The 16,609-nt window shown below is 40.7% G+C and overlaps 1 protein-coding gene across 2 annotated transcripts in view; it reads left to right on the top strand.

Moving 5' to 3' along the window:
- Positions 1-14,647, top strand: part of LOC109572174 (zinc finger protein 84-like) — a 31,197-nt gene extending 16,550 nt beyond the window's left edge. For both annotated transcript variants that reach the window (XM_070771555.1, XM_070771554.1), the window contains exons 5-6: positions 1,436-1,531; positions 4,182-14,647. In XM_070771555.1, the coding sequence (XP_070627656.1) occupies positions 1,436-1,531; positions 4,182-5,470 (1,385 nt within the window). In that variant the 3' untranslated portion in view covers positions 5,471-14,647. The remainder of the gene's footprint in view (positions 1-1,435; positions 1,532-4,181) is intronic.
- The last annotated feature ends 1,962 nt before the right edge of the window (positions 14,648-16,609 follow it).

The following is a 16,609-nucleotide window of genomic DNA, read 5'->3' as shown; positions in this document are numbered from 1 at the left end:
TTCTGCTGGTTTATGTACATCTAAATGGTCATTTTAATAATATCCCTTCTACATATTTTAGATTTCCTATTTCTCAATACAGTAAACCTTTATATTAAACATTCATATTAATAATCTTGTGCTGATAATTCTTGCATATGTAGTCATTTCATATCTGATTCTGTTATTTGTTCTATCTGTTGAAAAGTGTCCAAAAGCTCCTTGAGGGCAGATTTTTGCTGTGTTTATATGTTAGCACTTAGTTCTTCTTCACCTTTTAAATAGTTGTCTGAAATGTTTTATAGAGACATCTTATATCCCTGTTTTAGGGATATTTTACTTGTAAGATATAGTGAATATGCTTTTCAGGAACTTGTGATTTACTAGACTAGTTGATAATTAAGTGTTCAATTGCAAAATCGGTATAAGGGCATTTTACTTCTTTTCATAGTAACTAATGAAAACTGTTACCCAGAGAGAGAGAGCCGTGGTAACTTATGGTGAAAACAGCCAGAACACGTACCTGTAGGTCTTTTGCTTATTGGTAATGATCATTACCGGCTTCCCAGGTGGTGCAGTGGGAGAGAATTCACCTGCCAACACAGGAGGCCCGAGAGACATGGGTTTAATTCCTAGGTTGGGAAGATCCCCTGGAGGATGAAATGGCAACCCACTCCAGTATTCTTGCCTGGAAAAATTCCATGCACAGAGGAGCCTGGCAGGCTATAGTCCATGGGATCACAAAGAGTCAGATACAATTGAGCACACATACACACACACTCAGAATGATCACCATACATTGGAAGAAGAATCTGTGATAATTAATAGGGACTAGTGTCATTTGAGAATATTTCTATGGACTTCACCTGGGAGGGGGACTTCCCTTTTGGCTTAGATGGTAAAGCGTCTGCCTACAATGCAGGAGACCTAGGTTTGATCCTTGGGTCGGGAATATCCCCTGGAGAAGGAAATGGCAACCCACTCCAGTACTCTTGCCTGGAAAATTCCATGGACAGAGGAGCCTGGTAGGCTACAGTCCACGGGCTCGTAAAGAGCTGGACATGACTGAGCAACTTCACTTCTATTTCTTTACCTGGGAGGAGTGGTAGCCACTAGGTTCTGCTTAGAAGAGCCAACATCAGGATGTGTTACTGGAGAATTCTAGTAACCTATGACACTAGTTAACGATAATTGCCCTGTGTCATTCAGAACACAGCCAATAGCCTTTCCTTTTTTAGTTGCTCTAACGTCCAAAGAGCCTCAAGATACTGGAGTTGAGTTTATAGACAATCAATTTTCAGTCCTTCTGTGCCCATCAGAACTTAATGTGCTTTCATCTTCATTGGCTCTTTAATCTGCCAAGGTGATAGTGTGTCTGTTCCTTTTGTGCTCTTCCTAGACATCCCCCACCAGTCCAATTGTAAGCATCCAAGTCTTTGTCATTTCCCATAAACAGGCTATCAAGCTACCAAACCAGTTGTGATCCTTACCTTCGAGCCCAGAGAAGAGCCATGGAAAGTAGAAGATGAAATGCAGCATCAGTACTTTTCAGGTAAGTAAGTAGCTGAGAAGCTGCAAGATGGGAGACCTTGAAAGTAGTTGGACGTGAAAGGCTGACCCTTCCGAATGTGTTTAGCAAGGCTAAAACTCTGAAGGTTGTTGTTGTTTAGTCACTAAGTTGCGTCTGACTCTTTGCAACCCCATGAACTGCAGCATGCTAGTCTTTCCTGTCCTTCACTGTCTCCCAGAGTGAAAATAAACTCATGTCTGTTGAGTCTGTGATGCCCTCCAACCATCTCATCCTCTGTTGCCCCCTTGTCCTGCTCTCAATCTTTCCCAGCATCAGGGTCTTCTCCAGTGAGTCAGTTCTTTGCATCAGGTGGCCAAAGTATTGGAGCTTCAGCTTCTGCATCAGTCCTTCCAGTGAATATTCAGGTTTAATTTCCTTTAGGACGGACTGGTTTGATCTCCCTGGTGTCCAAGGGACTCTGAAGGTCTTTACAAACACCTAAATCATCGATGAGGCTCTCTTGCATGCTGTTTCCAGGAAAATGTGCCTCTTTTTCTCTCTCAGATTGACTCAGTGTTCAGTAATTAGTTTCCTTACAGCATCCAGACTTCCTCCTTCTTCTTCCTCTTTGGCAGCGTCACTTCCTTTCTCCACATTCTCTTTAGCCTCTTGCACGACTGAGTGACTAACACTTACTTACCTGATCAAATAATGCCACAATTCTTCCAGTTAATACAGCAGCACCAGTGCCGGTGGCTTTCTGTGGGCTGTGTGAGAATGTATCAGAGCAAACCAGAAGGTGGGGATACTGACCACAGTGGTGGTCTGTAAATGTGATATTAGAGTTTTGGGAAGGTTCATTGTCTATTGCCTGCAGAATTAATTAGACAAGAAAGAATCAGTAAGATAGGGTAAATACACTTTAAAAGCTGAGGATCCTTTGTTCTAAAGTGCTTCCCCCAGATGTTTGTGTAAGACTTAACTTGGCGTCTTTCCTTTGTAGTCATTGTTTGTGCCTGATGTGAATGGACCTTCTCCATACTCTGGGCATCTCCTAAAGTCTTCAGAGTTGAAAAGCATGAAGCTTCATCTTTGCCTGTTTCTGTCATTTGTTAACCAGTGTAAATTCATTAAATTTCATGGCCTTAACAATACTATTTATTTGCTGATGACCCCCAAATTTCTGTCTACTGACCAAACCTTCCCTTATCCTCATATAGTCACCTGATACTTCTTTTCTGCACTCAGAGATCTGATACCTCCCTCACATTCACATCACTTGTGTTCCTCTTTTCGCTCATACCACAAGTTTAATCTGTCAGCAAGTTTGGTCTCACTGTCTTCTATATCCCAAGGGCTCCACTCTTTTCTGTTACTGTTGTTTTCACTCACACGTCGAAGTCCAGTATTTTTTGCCAAAATTGTTATAGTTTTCTTGAAAATACTCTTGACTTCTTTAATCTTGCTTCTCTCTGTTCTCCACACAGTAATCAAGTGATTTTTTGCAAAAATTTTGCTGTTTTTATTTATTTATAAAAAGGAAGTAAGGAAAGTCAGTGTTTCTAGCTACTCACCACCTCACCGCCCCCCCCAACAGTCATGAGCATAAGTTTCAGAAACATCTGGCTTATTAAAGACATAATGTTTTGACAGTTACCTGGATTGAAAAAATGGGGAATGACAGGATAAACCATCATGTAGAACAACCTTCTGAGTGGGAGGGTAGAGCGCAAAATCTAAAGTGTAATCTAAGAACAATGCTATATGACATAGCAGATCATTACCAGTTTTCATAACCACAGTCCACAAGCCTAAAAACAGTGTTAAGTCACAATATTTAAGACCTTGTAATTCACATACACAAAGGATGACATTTTTGAAGTGAAAGCTGAGTCATCTCTCTCCTAGTATTACCTTGAATGGCATCCTGTTACTCTTATTAATAATATAATATCTGAATTCCTTCCAGAGTCCTCCTACACGTGAGCATTTCCTGACTACTGCCTACTTTTTTACTTCTTTATGTGAAAATGAAGTATAATGAAGTTAATTTTTCCAATCAACCCACGATGTAACCAGCATTTAGATTGGAAATACTAGAGTACTGTGCAAGATGCCATTGTGGGAATCTAAAACAATTTAGTCACTCTGCATTCAGGCCATTATGAGTAATCCTCCTATATAACTTAATACGAATGTCTTCTATTATTTTCTGTTTTTTCCTTTTGAAAATATTTATTCCTAAATAGTTTAGACTTCATGTGAAATCCCAAGATTATACACAGATTTCATGTACATTGTTTTTGCAGATTCCCTTAAGTGGTAGCATTTTACCACATTTTCTTTATTGTAATCTGTCTGTCATTTTACACACACACACACACACACAAGTACATATTGCTTTCCTGAACTCTTGACCCCTAATAATGACCCTTTATAAATACATAACTGTGTATTTCCTAGAAACAGGTAATTTAAAAAACATAAACAGAATAGTTTTCAAAATCAGAATATTACTACTAATTTAGAGTTTCCTCAAATTTTACTAATATCTCATTCTTATTTTGATAATAATTAAAAAAAAAAAAAACCTTTTTCTGGACCTTTACTTGCCATATTGTTCATTCTGCTATGAGTACTCTGGCTTTCATCTAGCTGTCAGGGTTTGCTAATTATAACTCAACTTCTTTAGGCAAGAAACTGTATGGATGCAATCAAAATGCAGTGGATACTTGTCAACCACGCACAACCATGCCTTGGAGAACTCACGCAGGAAATAATTCCCATGGATGCCGTGATTGTAAGAGAACCTTTCCCAGTGAGTTAAAGCTGGTTACTCATCAGGACACTCAAACAGGAGAAAACCCGTATAGATGCAGTCGATGTCAGAAAGCCTTCATTACGAAGTCAGCACTTGCCTATCATCAGAAGACCCGACACAGAGAAGGAAAGTCCCACGGATGCAGCAAATGTGGGAAAGCTTTTCCTTGGAAGTCAAAGCTCAGCTTACATCAGAGGACTCACTCAGGAGAAAGACCCTTCAGATGTGGAGTTTGTGATAAAGCCTTCATGGTGAAAGCACATCTCACTGTACATCAGAGAACTCACACGGGAGAGAAGCCATACAAATGCTCCGATTGTGAGAAAGCCTTCTCAAAAAAGACTCAGCTCCTGATTCATCAGCGAATCCACACAGGAGAGAGACCATATGGATGCAGTGAGTGTCAGCAAGCCTTCATCCAGAAGTCAGATCTCAGCGATCATAAGAAAAGTCATCATGCAGCAGAGAAATCCCACGAATGCAGTGAATGTGGGAAGATTCTGTCCTCTAAGTCAACTCTCATTGTACATCAGAGAACCCATACAGGCGAGAAGCCCTTCAAATGCAGTGCATGTGATAGAGCCTTCACGTCAAAGGCACATCTCGTTATCCATTTGAGAGTTCATACAGGAGAGAGACCGTATGAATGCTCAAACTGTGAGAAGGCCTTCTCCACTAAGGCGTATCTCATGATCCATCAGCGAATTCACACAGGAGAGAGACCTTATGGATGCAGTGAATGTCCGCAGGCTTTCATCCAGAAGTCAGGTCTCACTAACCATCTAAAAAATTGTCATGCCAAAGTGAAACTGTGTGAATGCCCCCAATGTGGGAAGGTTCTGTCATGTAAGTCAACGCTCATTATACATCAGAGAACCCACACAGGTGAAAAACCATTCAAATGCAGTGTGTGTGACAAGGCTTTCACAGCCAAATCCTATCTCACCGTACATCAGAGAATTCATACAGGAGAGAAACCATATGAATGCCCCCATTGTAAGAAGGCGTTTACTACTCTGTCAGCTCTTATCAGTCACCGGAGAACTCACACAGGAGAGAGGCCCTATGGATGCAATGAATGTCAGAAAGCCTTCTTTCGGAAATCAGTGCTTGCTAATCATCAGCGAACTCAGCATAGAGGAAAATCATGTGCACAGTGACTGTGAGAACGTGACAAAGCTCTTTCGATTAACCTTATCTACTCACAGAACTCACACAGAATGGAAATGCCATAAGTGTTCTCATTATACAGACTGTTCTGGAACTCCTTAATAGGAAAGAAACCTTGTACATGGAATGAAAGTTGTACATCTTCCATCTGAAGACATTCACCTTGTTTGATCATACCTTAGGGATCTTGCCAAAAAAAGAAACATTATAAAGTCAGTGAGAATGGGCTTTTCTGGTGGTGCAGTGGTATAAAGAATCTGCCTGCCAACGCAGGAGATGCAGGTTTGATCCCTGGATCGGGAAGATCCCCTGGAGTAGTAAAAGGCAACCCACTCCAGTATTCTGGCCTAGTGAATTCTGTGGGCAGCGGAGCCTGGCAGGCTACAGTCCATGGGGTCACACAGAGTCCGACATGACTGAGCATGCAACGTAGTATAAGAGGCAGTGATTGTCAAAAGACTTTATTTGAAAGTCACAGGCTATGCATTTAAGAGGCAGCCCATGTGGGTGCAGGGAAAGTGGGAAATTTTCTTTTTCAAGTCATGTTGGTTATACATTAGGGTATTCATTCAGGAGAGGGACCCTGCAGTTGCAGTGAATACAAGCAAGCTAAGAAAAGTCACATCTCATTGTACATAAAAATGGAAGTTTCAGGAATGTTTTGATAGTGACAGTATCCCCTGGAAAAGTCAAAACTCTTTGATCATCTTGTACAGGAGAGAGATCCTATGGATGTGGTGAATGTGGTAGTCTTCCCACATCAACATGATGTAAGATCTTCCTTACATCAACAAACTCAGAGAGGAGGAGAGCCTTATTAATGTAGTAAATGTAGTACCTCCTTAATGTAGATGATCTCCTTGGACTGCAAGGAGATCAAACCAGTCAATCCTAAAGGAAATCAACACATAATATCCATCAGAAGGACTTATACTGAAGCTGAAGCTCCAATTATTTGGCCATCTGATTCAAAGAATGACTCATTAGAAAAGACCCCGATGCTGGGACAGATTGAGGGCAGGAGGACAAGGAGGTGACAGTGGATGAAATGGTTGGATGGCATCACCGACTCAATGGACGTGAGTTTGAGCAAGCTCTGGGAGATACTGGAGGACAGGGAAGCCTGGCATGCTGCAGTCCATGGGTCACAAAGAGTCAAACACGACTTAGCAAGTGAGCAATGACCCAGGAATTCCACTTTTGGGTATATACCCAATAAAGTTGAAAACAGGTAATTAAGTACTTGCATAAGAATATTCATAGCAGCACACTGCTCACAAAAACCAGCGGGTGGAAACAACCCTGATGCCCATCAGTGGCTAAATGGATAAACAGAATACATGTATATATGTAATAGAGTATTAATCACTCATACACGTGAACTGTCGATACATAGTATAAAATGAATAAGCCTTAGAAACAGTCAAGTGAACTATCGATACATATTATAAAGTGAATAAGCCTTAGAAACAGTACACTGAGTGAAAGAAACCAGACCCAAAATACCATGCATTGGGACTTCCCTGGTGGTCCGCTAGTTAAGACTGCACTTCCAATGCAGGAAGCGTGAGTTTGGTCCCTGGTTGGGGAACTGAGATCCCACATGCCACCCAACTGGAAAAAAAAAAAAAAGATCACATATTATATTTCTATAAAATGTGCAGAATGCATAAATCTATAGAGACATAAGAGCTTCCTTGGTGGCTCAGTGGTAAAGAATCACTTGCCAATTCAGGAGACCCAGATTCGATCCCTGGGTCCGGAAGATCCCCTGAAATGGCAACCCACTCCAGTATTCTTGCCTGGAAAATCCCGTGGACAGATGAGCCTGGTGGGCTGCAGTCCATGGGGTCTCAAAAGAGACACGACTGAGTGACTAAGCAACAACAACACAGAGGCGTGAAGGAAAGTGGCGCTTACCAGGGCCTGGGGGACGGGGAATAGAGACTGAGTGAGTAATGGCCACAGAGTTTTCTTTTAGGATGATGACAATGCTTTGGAATTAGATAGAGGTGGTGATTGCATAACATTCTCAGTGTAGTAAATGCTCACTGAATAGTTTGACGTGGTTAACTATATTTTATGAATTTTTACATCAATAAAAAAATATTTGAGAAGAATAACATTGCAAGAACCTTGGCACTCAAAATGCAAATAAAAATCATTTGTTGTTGTCCAATAGCTAAGTCATGTCTGACTCTTTGAGACCCTATGGTCACACCAGGCTTCCCTGTCCTTCACTATCTCCCAGAGTTTGCTCAAATTCATGTCCATTGAGTCAGTGATGATACTTACAGAAAAAAAAAAAGAAACCAAAAACCCTGCACAGCAAAACCAGTGTAAATATACAGTCTTTAACTTAATAGATATTAGCTACCAAAACTTTATAGCTAACATCATAATTAATGATGAAATTTTGAAGATATTCTGTAGTTATTCACCAGTGAGGTACACAAATCTGCTGTCTCTATTCCTGCTAAACATTGCTGGAGGTCTTAACCAACATAGCATGACAATAATAACAACTAATGGGTTTAAAAATTGGAAACAAAATTGTCATTATTTGCAGATGATTTGATTGCCTATGTGGAGAGACGAGAACCCATAGACAACCATGTAGAAAAAGAGAGTCCACTGCATAGCACAGGGAGCTATATTCAATATCCTGTGATAAACCATATTGGGAAAGAGTATAAAAAAGAATGTATGTGTATAACTGAGTTATTTTGCTGTACAGCAGAAATTAACATTGTAAATCAACTATTGGGAGAGAAGTGGGGACAGAAAAGGTAATGTATGAACATTGGTCTAATCATTTTAGTCTAGGGAGCAAGCTAGATATCATCTAAGCTGACATAAAAAAAATAGAAGACAAGTACATGTCAACAAAAAATTAGTCAATCTAAGGAAAATTTTATTCAAGCCCAACTGAGAATTATAACCCAGTAACAGCCTCTCAGAAAGTTCCAAAACCTGTTCTACCTGTTGGAAGTCAAAACACACATATATATTTTCTGAGACAGACGGCTGTACGTTAAATGGCATACTGTTGACAGTTTACACAACCCAGATCTAAGCATCACTGAGGTCCCTTACAAGGTCGAGAAGGAGTGTTAAGGAGTTGTCTTGATGCTGGGAGGATGTTGCTCTTAGTGGTTGAGTCGGTATTTCTCTTGATGGGGGAGGTTTGGTCGATGCCTAATGTAGGTACACAAGGCACAGTCGGGGGTGAGGGAAGGCCAACGGACAGGAAAAATTTTTTATGTTTAAATTTTTCTGGGAATTCCCTGGTGGTCCATCTGTGAGGACTCCATGCTCTCACTGTCAAGGGCTGGAGTTTGATCCCTGCTTGGGGAACTAAAATCCCATAAGGCTCGTGCCACAGCCAAAAAATAATAATATAAAAAAACACATATTTCTTGTCTTACCATAAAGTGTGAATTTTATTTCACATACACATAAACTATAAAAAGAAACATGAAGACAAGTGTACAGTTAACCCTGGGCAGTGGAAGGAAAAAAAGAGCAAGTGGAACTATATGAATTGTATTACATAGAGTAGGCACTCAACAAGTTAGGGTAGAAGTATTTTTGACTGCATTAGGTCTTCACTGCTTTGTGCAGGCTTTCTGTAGTTGCAGGGAGTGGGAACTGCTCCCGAGGTGCGGCACACGGGCTTCTCATTGTGGTGGCTTCTCTTGTTGCAGAGCACAGGCTTAATGGTCAGAGTCTTGAGGATGGGCTGTCCTATATATTTCAGGTTCTAGGCAACATTCTTTTGCAAAATGTGCATTATGACTAAGCACAGGCAAGAGAGCACAATGTTGAGGAAGAAACAGATCTAATACGGAGTCAGATTTACTGTTCCCTCTTAAAACGCCACAGCTCAGAGTCCAACACGAACATGACAGGTCTCATCTCTGTGACCCTGGTTCACAGGGGCGGGGAGGAGGGGCAGGATTTGAGGATCCACTTTGCCATCCCAGCACAACGCTGAGTGCCCTGTCTGTCCTGTGCTCCCTTGGACACACAGGATTCACTGCAGTGGGGGCAGGAAAATGTTGCCCTCAGCTGCACCTGCTTTTAATTAGTTCTGTCTTAATCCCCAGGGACTGCGGATGCTGACTTGTCTTGGGACTAACATTGACAGCTTCTTTGCAGAGGTACCTCGGTCCCTCTGCAGAAGCTGTCAGTGCCTTGCAAGTGCCAGGGTAATTGCAACTCTTTAGGGGGGGAGATGAACTCAGGGGATCTCAAGACATAGCTGCCATGGCTTGCGTGGCACATATTTACTGACAGCCACAGTCCTGCTGCCCGTTCCAGCAGCAGTGATCTACCTTGGTGAGTGTGTCCTTATGGCTCAGACTCCAACAAGGTGAGGGAGATAGTGTCCAGGAGGAGAGGGCAGCTGGGGAACTGGGTGGGACAGCGGCTTTTCCCCCTTGTGTCTCAGGACAGCTTTGTCTCAGCTGGACTCCTTCCTGGGCTGAGTGAGTGATGGGGCAGGTGTAACAGCAGAGACCTCCAGAGCAGGCAGGGGAGGGCGGTGGGTACTCAGCTGGAAGGGGAATGGGCATTGCCCAGGCTGTGCCCAGCCTGAGAGTAAGGGTTGCTTTTCTCCCTCCTGCTCTTGCCCCTTAAGATTGTAGATAAGATTTTCCATCAACCCAAACCACTTGGCGCTGGACCCAGAGTTGATGTCTAGAGTTCAGGGTTAACATGTAGACTCTTGAACCGTGGCCCCTGTTCTCTGCACACACATGGGCACTCACACTCACACTGCTCCACTATTGCCTCACAGGCCGATTCCACAACCTGGAAGGACCTGGAGAAATGGACAGGCGTGGGACCTAGTGGGGTTGTAATATCATACATGCTTTTCACCAAAAGGCACAGCTTCAAAGCAACACTGAGTAAGAGTCCAGTCTTTGGGGGCAGGAGCAGCTTATCTTCAATTCCTGGTTCTGCCTCCTACAATCTGGGGGACCGGGGACTCCTGACAGCAAGTCTCAGCCTCCCAGCCAGTGAGCCGGGATTAGGACAATATCATTCTGAATAGTGAGCAGGGTGGCTGAATGTTTAAGAGGGTGACAGGCAGGTGCACAGCAAGTCTCTGGTAAATGGTGGTCATGATGGTCTCACCTGCATGATGCTAGAGCCAATATTTTGCAGCTAGAGAGACACACACTGCAACAGCTCATCAAATTCCAACCCATCTTGGTGATTCTGTGTTGATTTCCCAATTCCATCTGATGGTGTTTTGGAGATTTTGTAGGATGGATCTGAATGATTTGGTGTATTTGTGTGTGTGAGACAGAGACAGAAAGACTGCCTAGACCATGCCCACATTTACCAACCTACCAGTGATTTAATCCTAAAATACTTATGAAAAATGAGACAGTACATCCAAACATGATGTCTTATTCAGTAAAGGCTATTGATGTGTTTAGGAGTTTCTTCTTAGCAAAGATTTCCATAGTAGAGAAGAATAACCCCTTTACAACACAGATCAGTATTTTTCTTTCTTTTTTTCTTTTTTTTTTTTTTGCTTTAGCTTTGTGAAAGTGCCTCTTAGACCTTAAAAGGCAGGAGAGGGGACTGCTTTTTTAAAAAATTTATTGAAGTGTGGTTGATATACAGTATTAATTTCAGCTGTACAGCAAAGTGATTCAGTTATATGTGTGTGTGTGTGTATAACTTTATAAATTATTTTCCATGATGATTTATCACAGGATATTTAGTTCTCTGTGCTATACAGTAGCATAAACAACAGGGTAGGACAAAAAAACTGCCTCTGGGAATTCCCTGTCCAGTGGTTAAGATTCAGCACTTTCACTGCCAGGGCCCTGGTTCAGTCCCTGGTTGGGGGACTAAGACCCTGCAAGCCAAGTGGTACAGCGGAAAAAAAAAAACAATTGCCTTCTTAAAATTGGCTAGTAGGATTTGAATTACCCACTGATTCACTTAACATATTGAGTAAACTTTAGTAGCAAAGGAGAAACCAATCTGGCTTCAAGACTAAAGAATGAATTTATTTTTTAAAAAATCAGAAGTACATACCTTGGGTCACATCAGAGCTAGGCTGCAATTTACTGGAACTGAGTGACCTTGAGAAGGTTAAAAAAAGTCTCTCTGGCTCATTTTCCATCCATGTAAAATAGGATAATAATATTCATGGGATAATGATCTTTGACACTGAACATTCAATATTAACTTATAAGGGCCTATTCTTGGCCCTATGTGCAAAAGCTCATCAATAAATTGTATCTCCTGGTATATTCTCTGAATGGACTGTGAGCCACTTATTGGGAAGTGAGTTGAAAATACAGAAATTGGGGCTTCCCTTGTGACTCAGTGGTAGAGAATCTGCCTGCCAATGCTGGAGACACAGGTTCGATCCCTGATCTGGGAAGATCTCACATGCCACAGAGCAACTAAGCCTGTGCATATTAAATTAAAAAAAAAAAAAAATACAGAAGTTGGTGAAAAGAAAAAGTGAAAGTCGCTCAGTTGTGTCCAGCTCTTTAGGACTCCATGGTCTGTACAGTCCATGGAATTCTCCAGGCCAGAATACTGGAGTGGGTAGCTGTTCCCTTCTCCAGGGGATCTTCCCAAGCCTGTGATCGATTCCAGGTTTCCTACATTGCAGGTAGTTCTTTACCAGCTGAGCTACCAGGGAGGCTACAGAAATTGATAGCTCTGTTAATTACTTCTGTCTTCCTAATCACTTCCAATTCTTTTACCTCTCAAAGAATTCCCCTTTGGGTGAATAGGCCTCTTCTAAGGCCATTCTTCCTTTTTTTTTTTTTTTAAACTGTCTTCACGTCGGTCTCCTTGAAGATTCAGGGTTTATTTCCAGTGCTCTTAACAGCTGGCAGCTTTCTCAAATGTCACGGTCCCTGACTCCAAAGAGAAGTCTAACCATGCCTGACTCACCAGTGCTTGACCTGATCTTCAGAATTCCATTTTTGTTTTCATATTTATTTCTGCCTGATGCTTGCCCCTGTGGCATTTGAAACACTCAAGACTTTTTTTTCCCCTTGTCCTTGCTGTCAGTTTAAATTTTTTTCTCCATTAAAGAGAAACCCCTGAAGCACCAAGCATCCAGTGGAAAAGGCAAAATCAAGAGACATCTTGAGTCCTATTGCAGAAACTTATCATCTGTAGTAAAGCGGGTAAAGACAGGATCCTTAAAACCTGCAGTTCTAGAAGTGTGCTGGACTGCAGCACGCTATGGTGGGCTGTTTGCTATCTGGCCCTATGCAAGCACGTTCAGGGGTCAGCCAGTCTTGGATTAAGACTGGTTAAGATTTATGGTCACACTTTTCTGGCTCTCTTTTTTTCTTTTCTTCCTTTTTTTTTTAAGATTTTTTTTTTTTTTACTTTGCAGCCTCTGTGTTTATCCTGTTGTTTGGTTCTTTAGACCAGTAGGATTATGGGGAATCTATTTGGGCTAGCCTGCCCTCAGGAAGAGTCATTTAAAAAAAGAAAGAAAGAAAAGCAAACTCGTGCTTCTTCCAAGTGTCATCCCAGCAGGATTTGCCTGCAGTTGTTCACTCTTTAGTGAACTACTTCTGTTGTTTTTTAGTTGCTCAGTTGTGTCCAACTCTTTTGCGACCCCATGGACTGTAGCCCGCCAGGCTCATCTGTCTGTGGGATTTCCCAGGCGAGAATACTGGAGTGGGTTGACATTTCCTTTTCCAGGGGATCTTCCCAACCCAGGGATCTAACCCGCATCTCCTGCATTGGCAGACAGTTCTTCACCACTGAGCCACCAGGGAAGCTGAACTAACTCTATAGATACTCATTTAAAAATATAAATAATATAACATAAATAAATAAATATATGTATATATGTATCTTTTGTTCAGGGTCTATGATTGTTATTTGTAGAATTTGCCCAGCTATTAACAGAAGCAGAAACTGTTCTTTGTCTTTTATTTTACTTATAGTGTTTCATGAAAACTTTCTTTTTAACCTTTATATAGTTGATTTTATCAATATTTTATTGTCTTTTGATATTCAGTCATAGTTAGAAAGCCTTTCCCTATGTCCGGGTCATAGAGGAATTCACCTATAGTCTCTTATACATAATATATTGAGGGCTCCATTTTAAAAGATTTTGATCTTTCATCTGTTCTACTGCTCAGTTTGTCCATCTGTATGTGAGTACGGGCTTCCCAGGTAGCACAGTGGTAAAGAACCCACACGCAATATAAGATATATATACTATATATATTATATAATTATATATATTATATGTACATTATATGAAAGAAAAGTGAAAGTTGCTCAGTCATGTCTGACTCTTTGTGACCCCATGGAATATACAGTCCATGGAATTCTCCAGGCCAGAATATTGGAGTGGGTAGCTGTTCCCTTCTCCAGGGCGGTCTTCCTAACCCAGGGATTGAACCCAGGTCTCCTGCATTGCAGGCGGATTCTTTACCAGCTGAGCCACCAGGGAAGCCTGTATATTATATATATGTTATATTATATTTTTTAATGAATATACAGTTAGTTCAGCTTCCCTAGTGGCTCAGTGGTGAAGAACTACCTACCAGTGCAGGAGATATGGGTTAGATTCCCAGTTCGGGAAGATCCCCTGGAGAAGGAAATGGCAACCCATCCAGTATTCTTGTCTGGGAAATTCCATGAACAGAGGAGACTGGCAGGCTAGGTCCTTGGAGTTGCAAAGAATTGGACATGACTGGGCACACACACACAAACATGCAAGTACAACCCTTTTAATTACAGAGATTTTGAATTATGTTTTAACACCTGCTAGAACTACTCCATAGCCCATCACACTTCTTTTATGCTCTTCCTACCTAATCTTGCATGTTACTTTCCATGTAATTTAAAAAACCAACTCATTTGGTTCCAGAAAAAAAGCTTGTTGTTATTTTTACTAGGTCCATTAAATTTTAAAATTATCTTAGAGAGAACTGATGTCTTTAGAATGTTTAGAAAGCATGGAATGTCCTTTCACTTGACTTTGATATTTTCTTTGATATTATATTGACTTTGATATTACTTTGATATTTTCTTTGATATTATATTGACTTTGATATTACTTCGATATTTTCTGTTTTTGTTAAGTTTATCCCTAAAAAATTATAAATCTTCATTGGTTTTGTAAATAAAGTTTCTCTTCCATTACATAATCTGATTGTTATATGTGTATATGACTCATATATTAATTTTAAAGCTTTCTACCTTCCAAAATTTATTATTTATTTGTTTATTCATGGGGCTTGAGGGAATCTTAGTTCCCTGACCAGGGATTGAATCCAGGCGCTCCACAATGGGCAGTGACAGGGCAGAGTCCTAACCACTGGACTGCTAGGGAATTCCCATAAATTATTTTATTAGTTGAATTAGTTTCAACATGGATTCTCTAGGGTTTTCATGCTATACCATCACATCATATGCAAGAATAATTTTACTTCTTTTAAAATGCTTATGCTTATTTGTTTTCTGTTGTATAATTATATTGACTTACATTTAGAGGACAATATGAATTACTAATTGAAATACCATTCCTCCTTGCTTTGTTCTGGCAATACTTCCCCTTCAGTAAAGAGCTAGTATATAAATTCATAATCATGCCAAGGAGGTATCCATAAACTCCTATATCCTAGAGTGGTTTTTTAAAAAAGATGTGGTTAATTTTTGTCAAAGGCTTTTTTAACATCAATGAAGATAGTCATATGAATTTTCTTCTTAGATATATCAAGGGGATTTTATAATATCAAGATATATATATATATATATGTATATATATGGTGAATTTCAGTAAGAAAATTCCTTGCATTCCTTGTCTCACATGGCCACAGTATATTGTTTTCTTAGTGTCAGGTTTTCAGTATGATTTTTTTTCCCCCTTTGGTCCATGTTTTATGAGAGAGAATGTTTTAAATTTCTAAACATAAGTGGCACATTTAGTCCTATACTTATTATTACTGATTGCTAACAGACACACATGCACACTTTGTGTGTGAATGGGTGTGAAAGAATGCACACCTAAAATATATGATTATCTCAGGGGAGAGAGGAATAAGACTAGAAATGAGAGACAGAGGACACAGATGAACTTTTTCCTCTCTATGTCTTTGTAATTATTTTATTCCTTAATAGGAGATGCACATATTAGTTTAATAATTTGGGAGAGCAGTTTTACTAAATTGAAATGTCTATATAGTATCACAGATTCTTTAAGTGCTAGAATCTCTGACACACATATCCACAATACTATTTATATCCTTTATTCATTTTTGTGTGATTTCTATTTTATCTCATTGTATTTTATATAGGTGTCACCCACACTAGGCTCCCTGCCCTTTGGAACAATGATCCAGGTCAGCTAATTTTTGTATATCTGTGCACCGACAACCTGTCCTGGCATATAGTAGATGTTTAAGAAGAGTTTTTGTAATGAAATATAAGAGTTTATACCTTGGCGCTTATGACCTCAACACATAACACTGAAGGATTTGGGTAATGGACTAAATAATGAACCATTTTGTATGGCTGTGTGAGCATAAGCAGACATTTGCCAAGATGGCCACTCTGAGTGACCATCTTTAATCTCTATCCTCAGAAAGGGAGTTCCTAAGGGCCCAAGACTCCCTATCAGAACTGGGAATAGTGGAGCAGATCTGTGATTAGTGCTATCACTCTGAGTTCTAACTTCATGACCCTCAGGTTCTTTTCTGAGCTGCTTCCTCCCATGATCTCATGAGAATGATTTTTGGTGACTTGATCCTGAGGCTACTCTTCCTGGTCCAGACGGGGGTTGGGGTCCTGGGAAACACCTTTCTTCTCTCAACTTATGGTTCTACATCCTGCACTGGCTGTACCCTGAAGCCCATACACTTGATTATCACCAACATGGCAGTGGCCAACTTTTTGGTTCTTCTCTTCAAGGGGATCCCCCAGATGATTTTTATCTGGGGAATGACACACATCCTGGGCAACACGGAGTATAAACTTGTGTATTACATCCATAGACTAGCCCAAAGTCTTTCTCTCTGCACCACTTGCCTTTTGAGCAGTTTTCGGGAAATCACCATCAGCCCCAGAACTGGTGGGTGGATGAGGTTCAAGGACAGAGCTTGGAAGAACAT

This window comes from Bos indicus, chromosome 18, assembly GCF_029378745.1.
Source record: "Bos indicus isolate NIAB-ARS_2022 breed Sahiwal x Tharparkar chromosome 18, NIAB-ARS_B.indTharparkar_mat_pri_1.0, whole genome shotgun sequence".
Lineage (NCBI taxonomy): Eukaryota > Metazoa > Chordata > Mammalia > Artiodactyla > Bovidae > Bos > Bos indicus.
The sequence above is the reverse complement of the archived record's forward strand: the minus strand, read 5'-3'. Positions and strand labels throughout refer to the sequence as shown.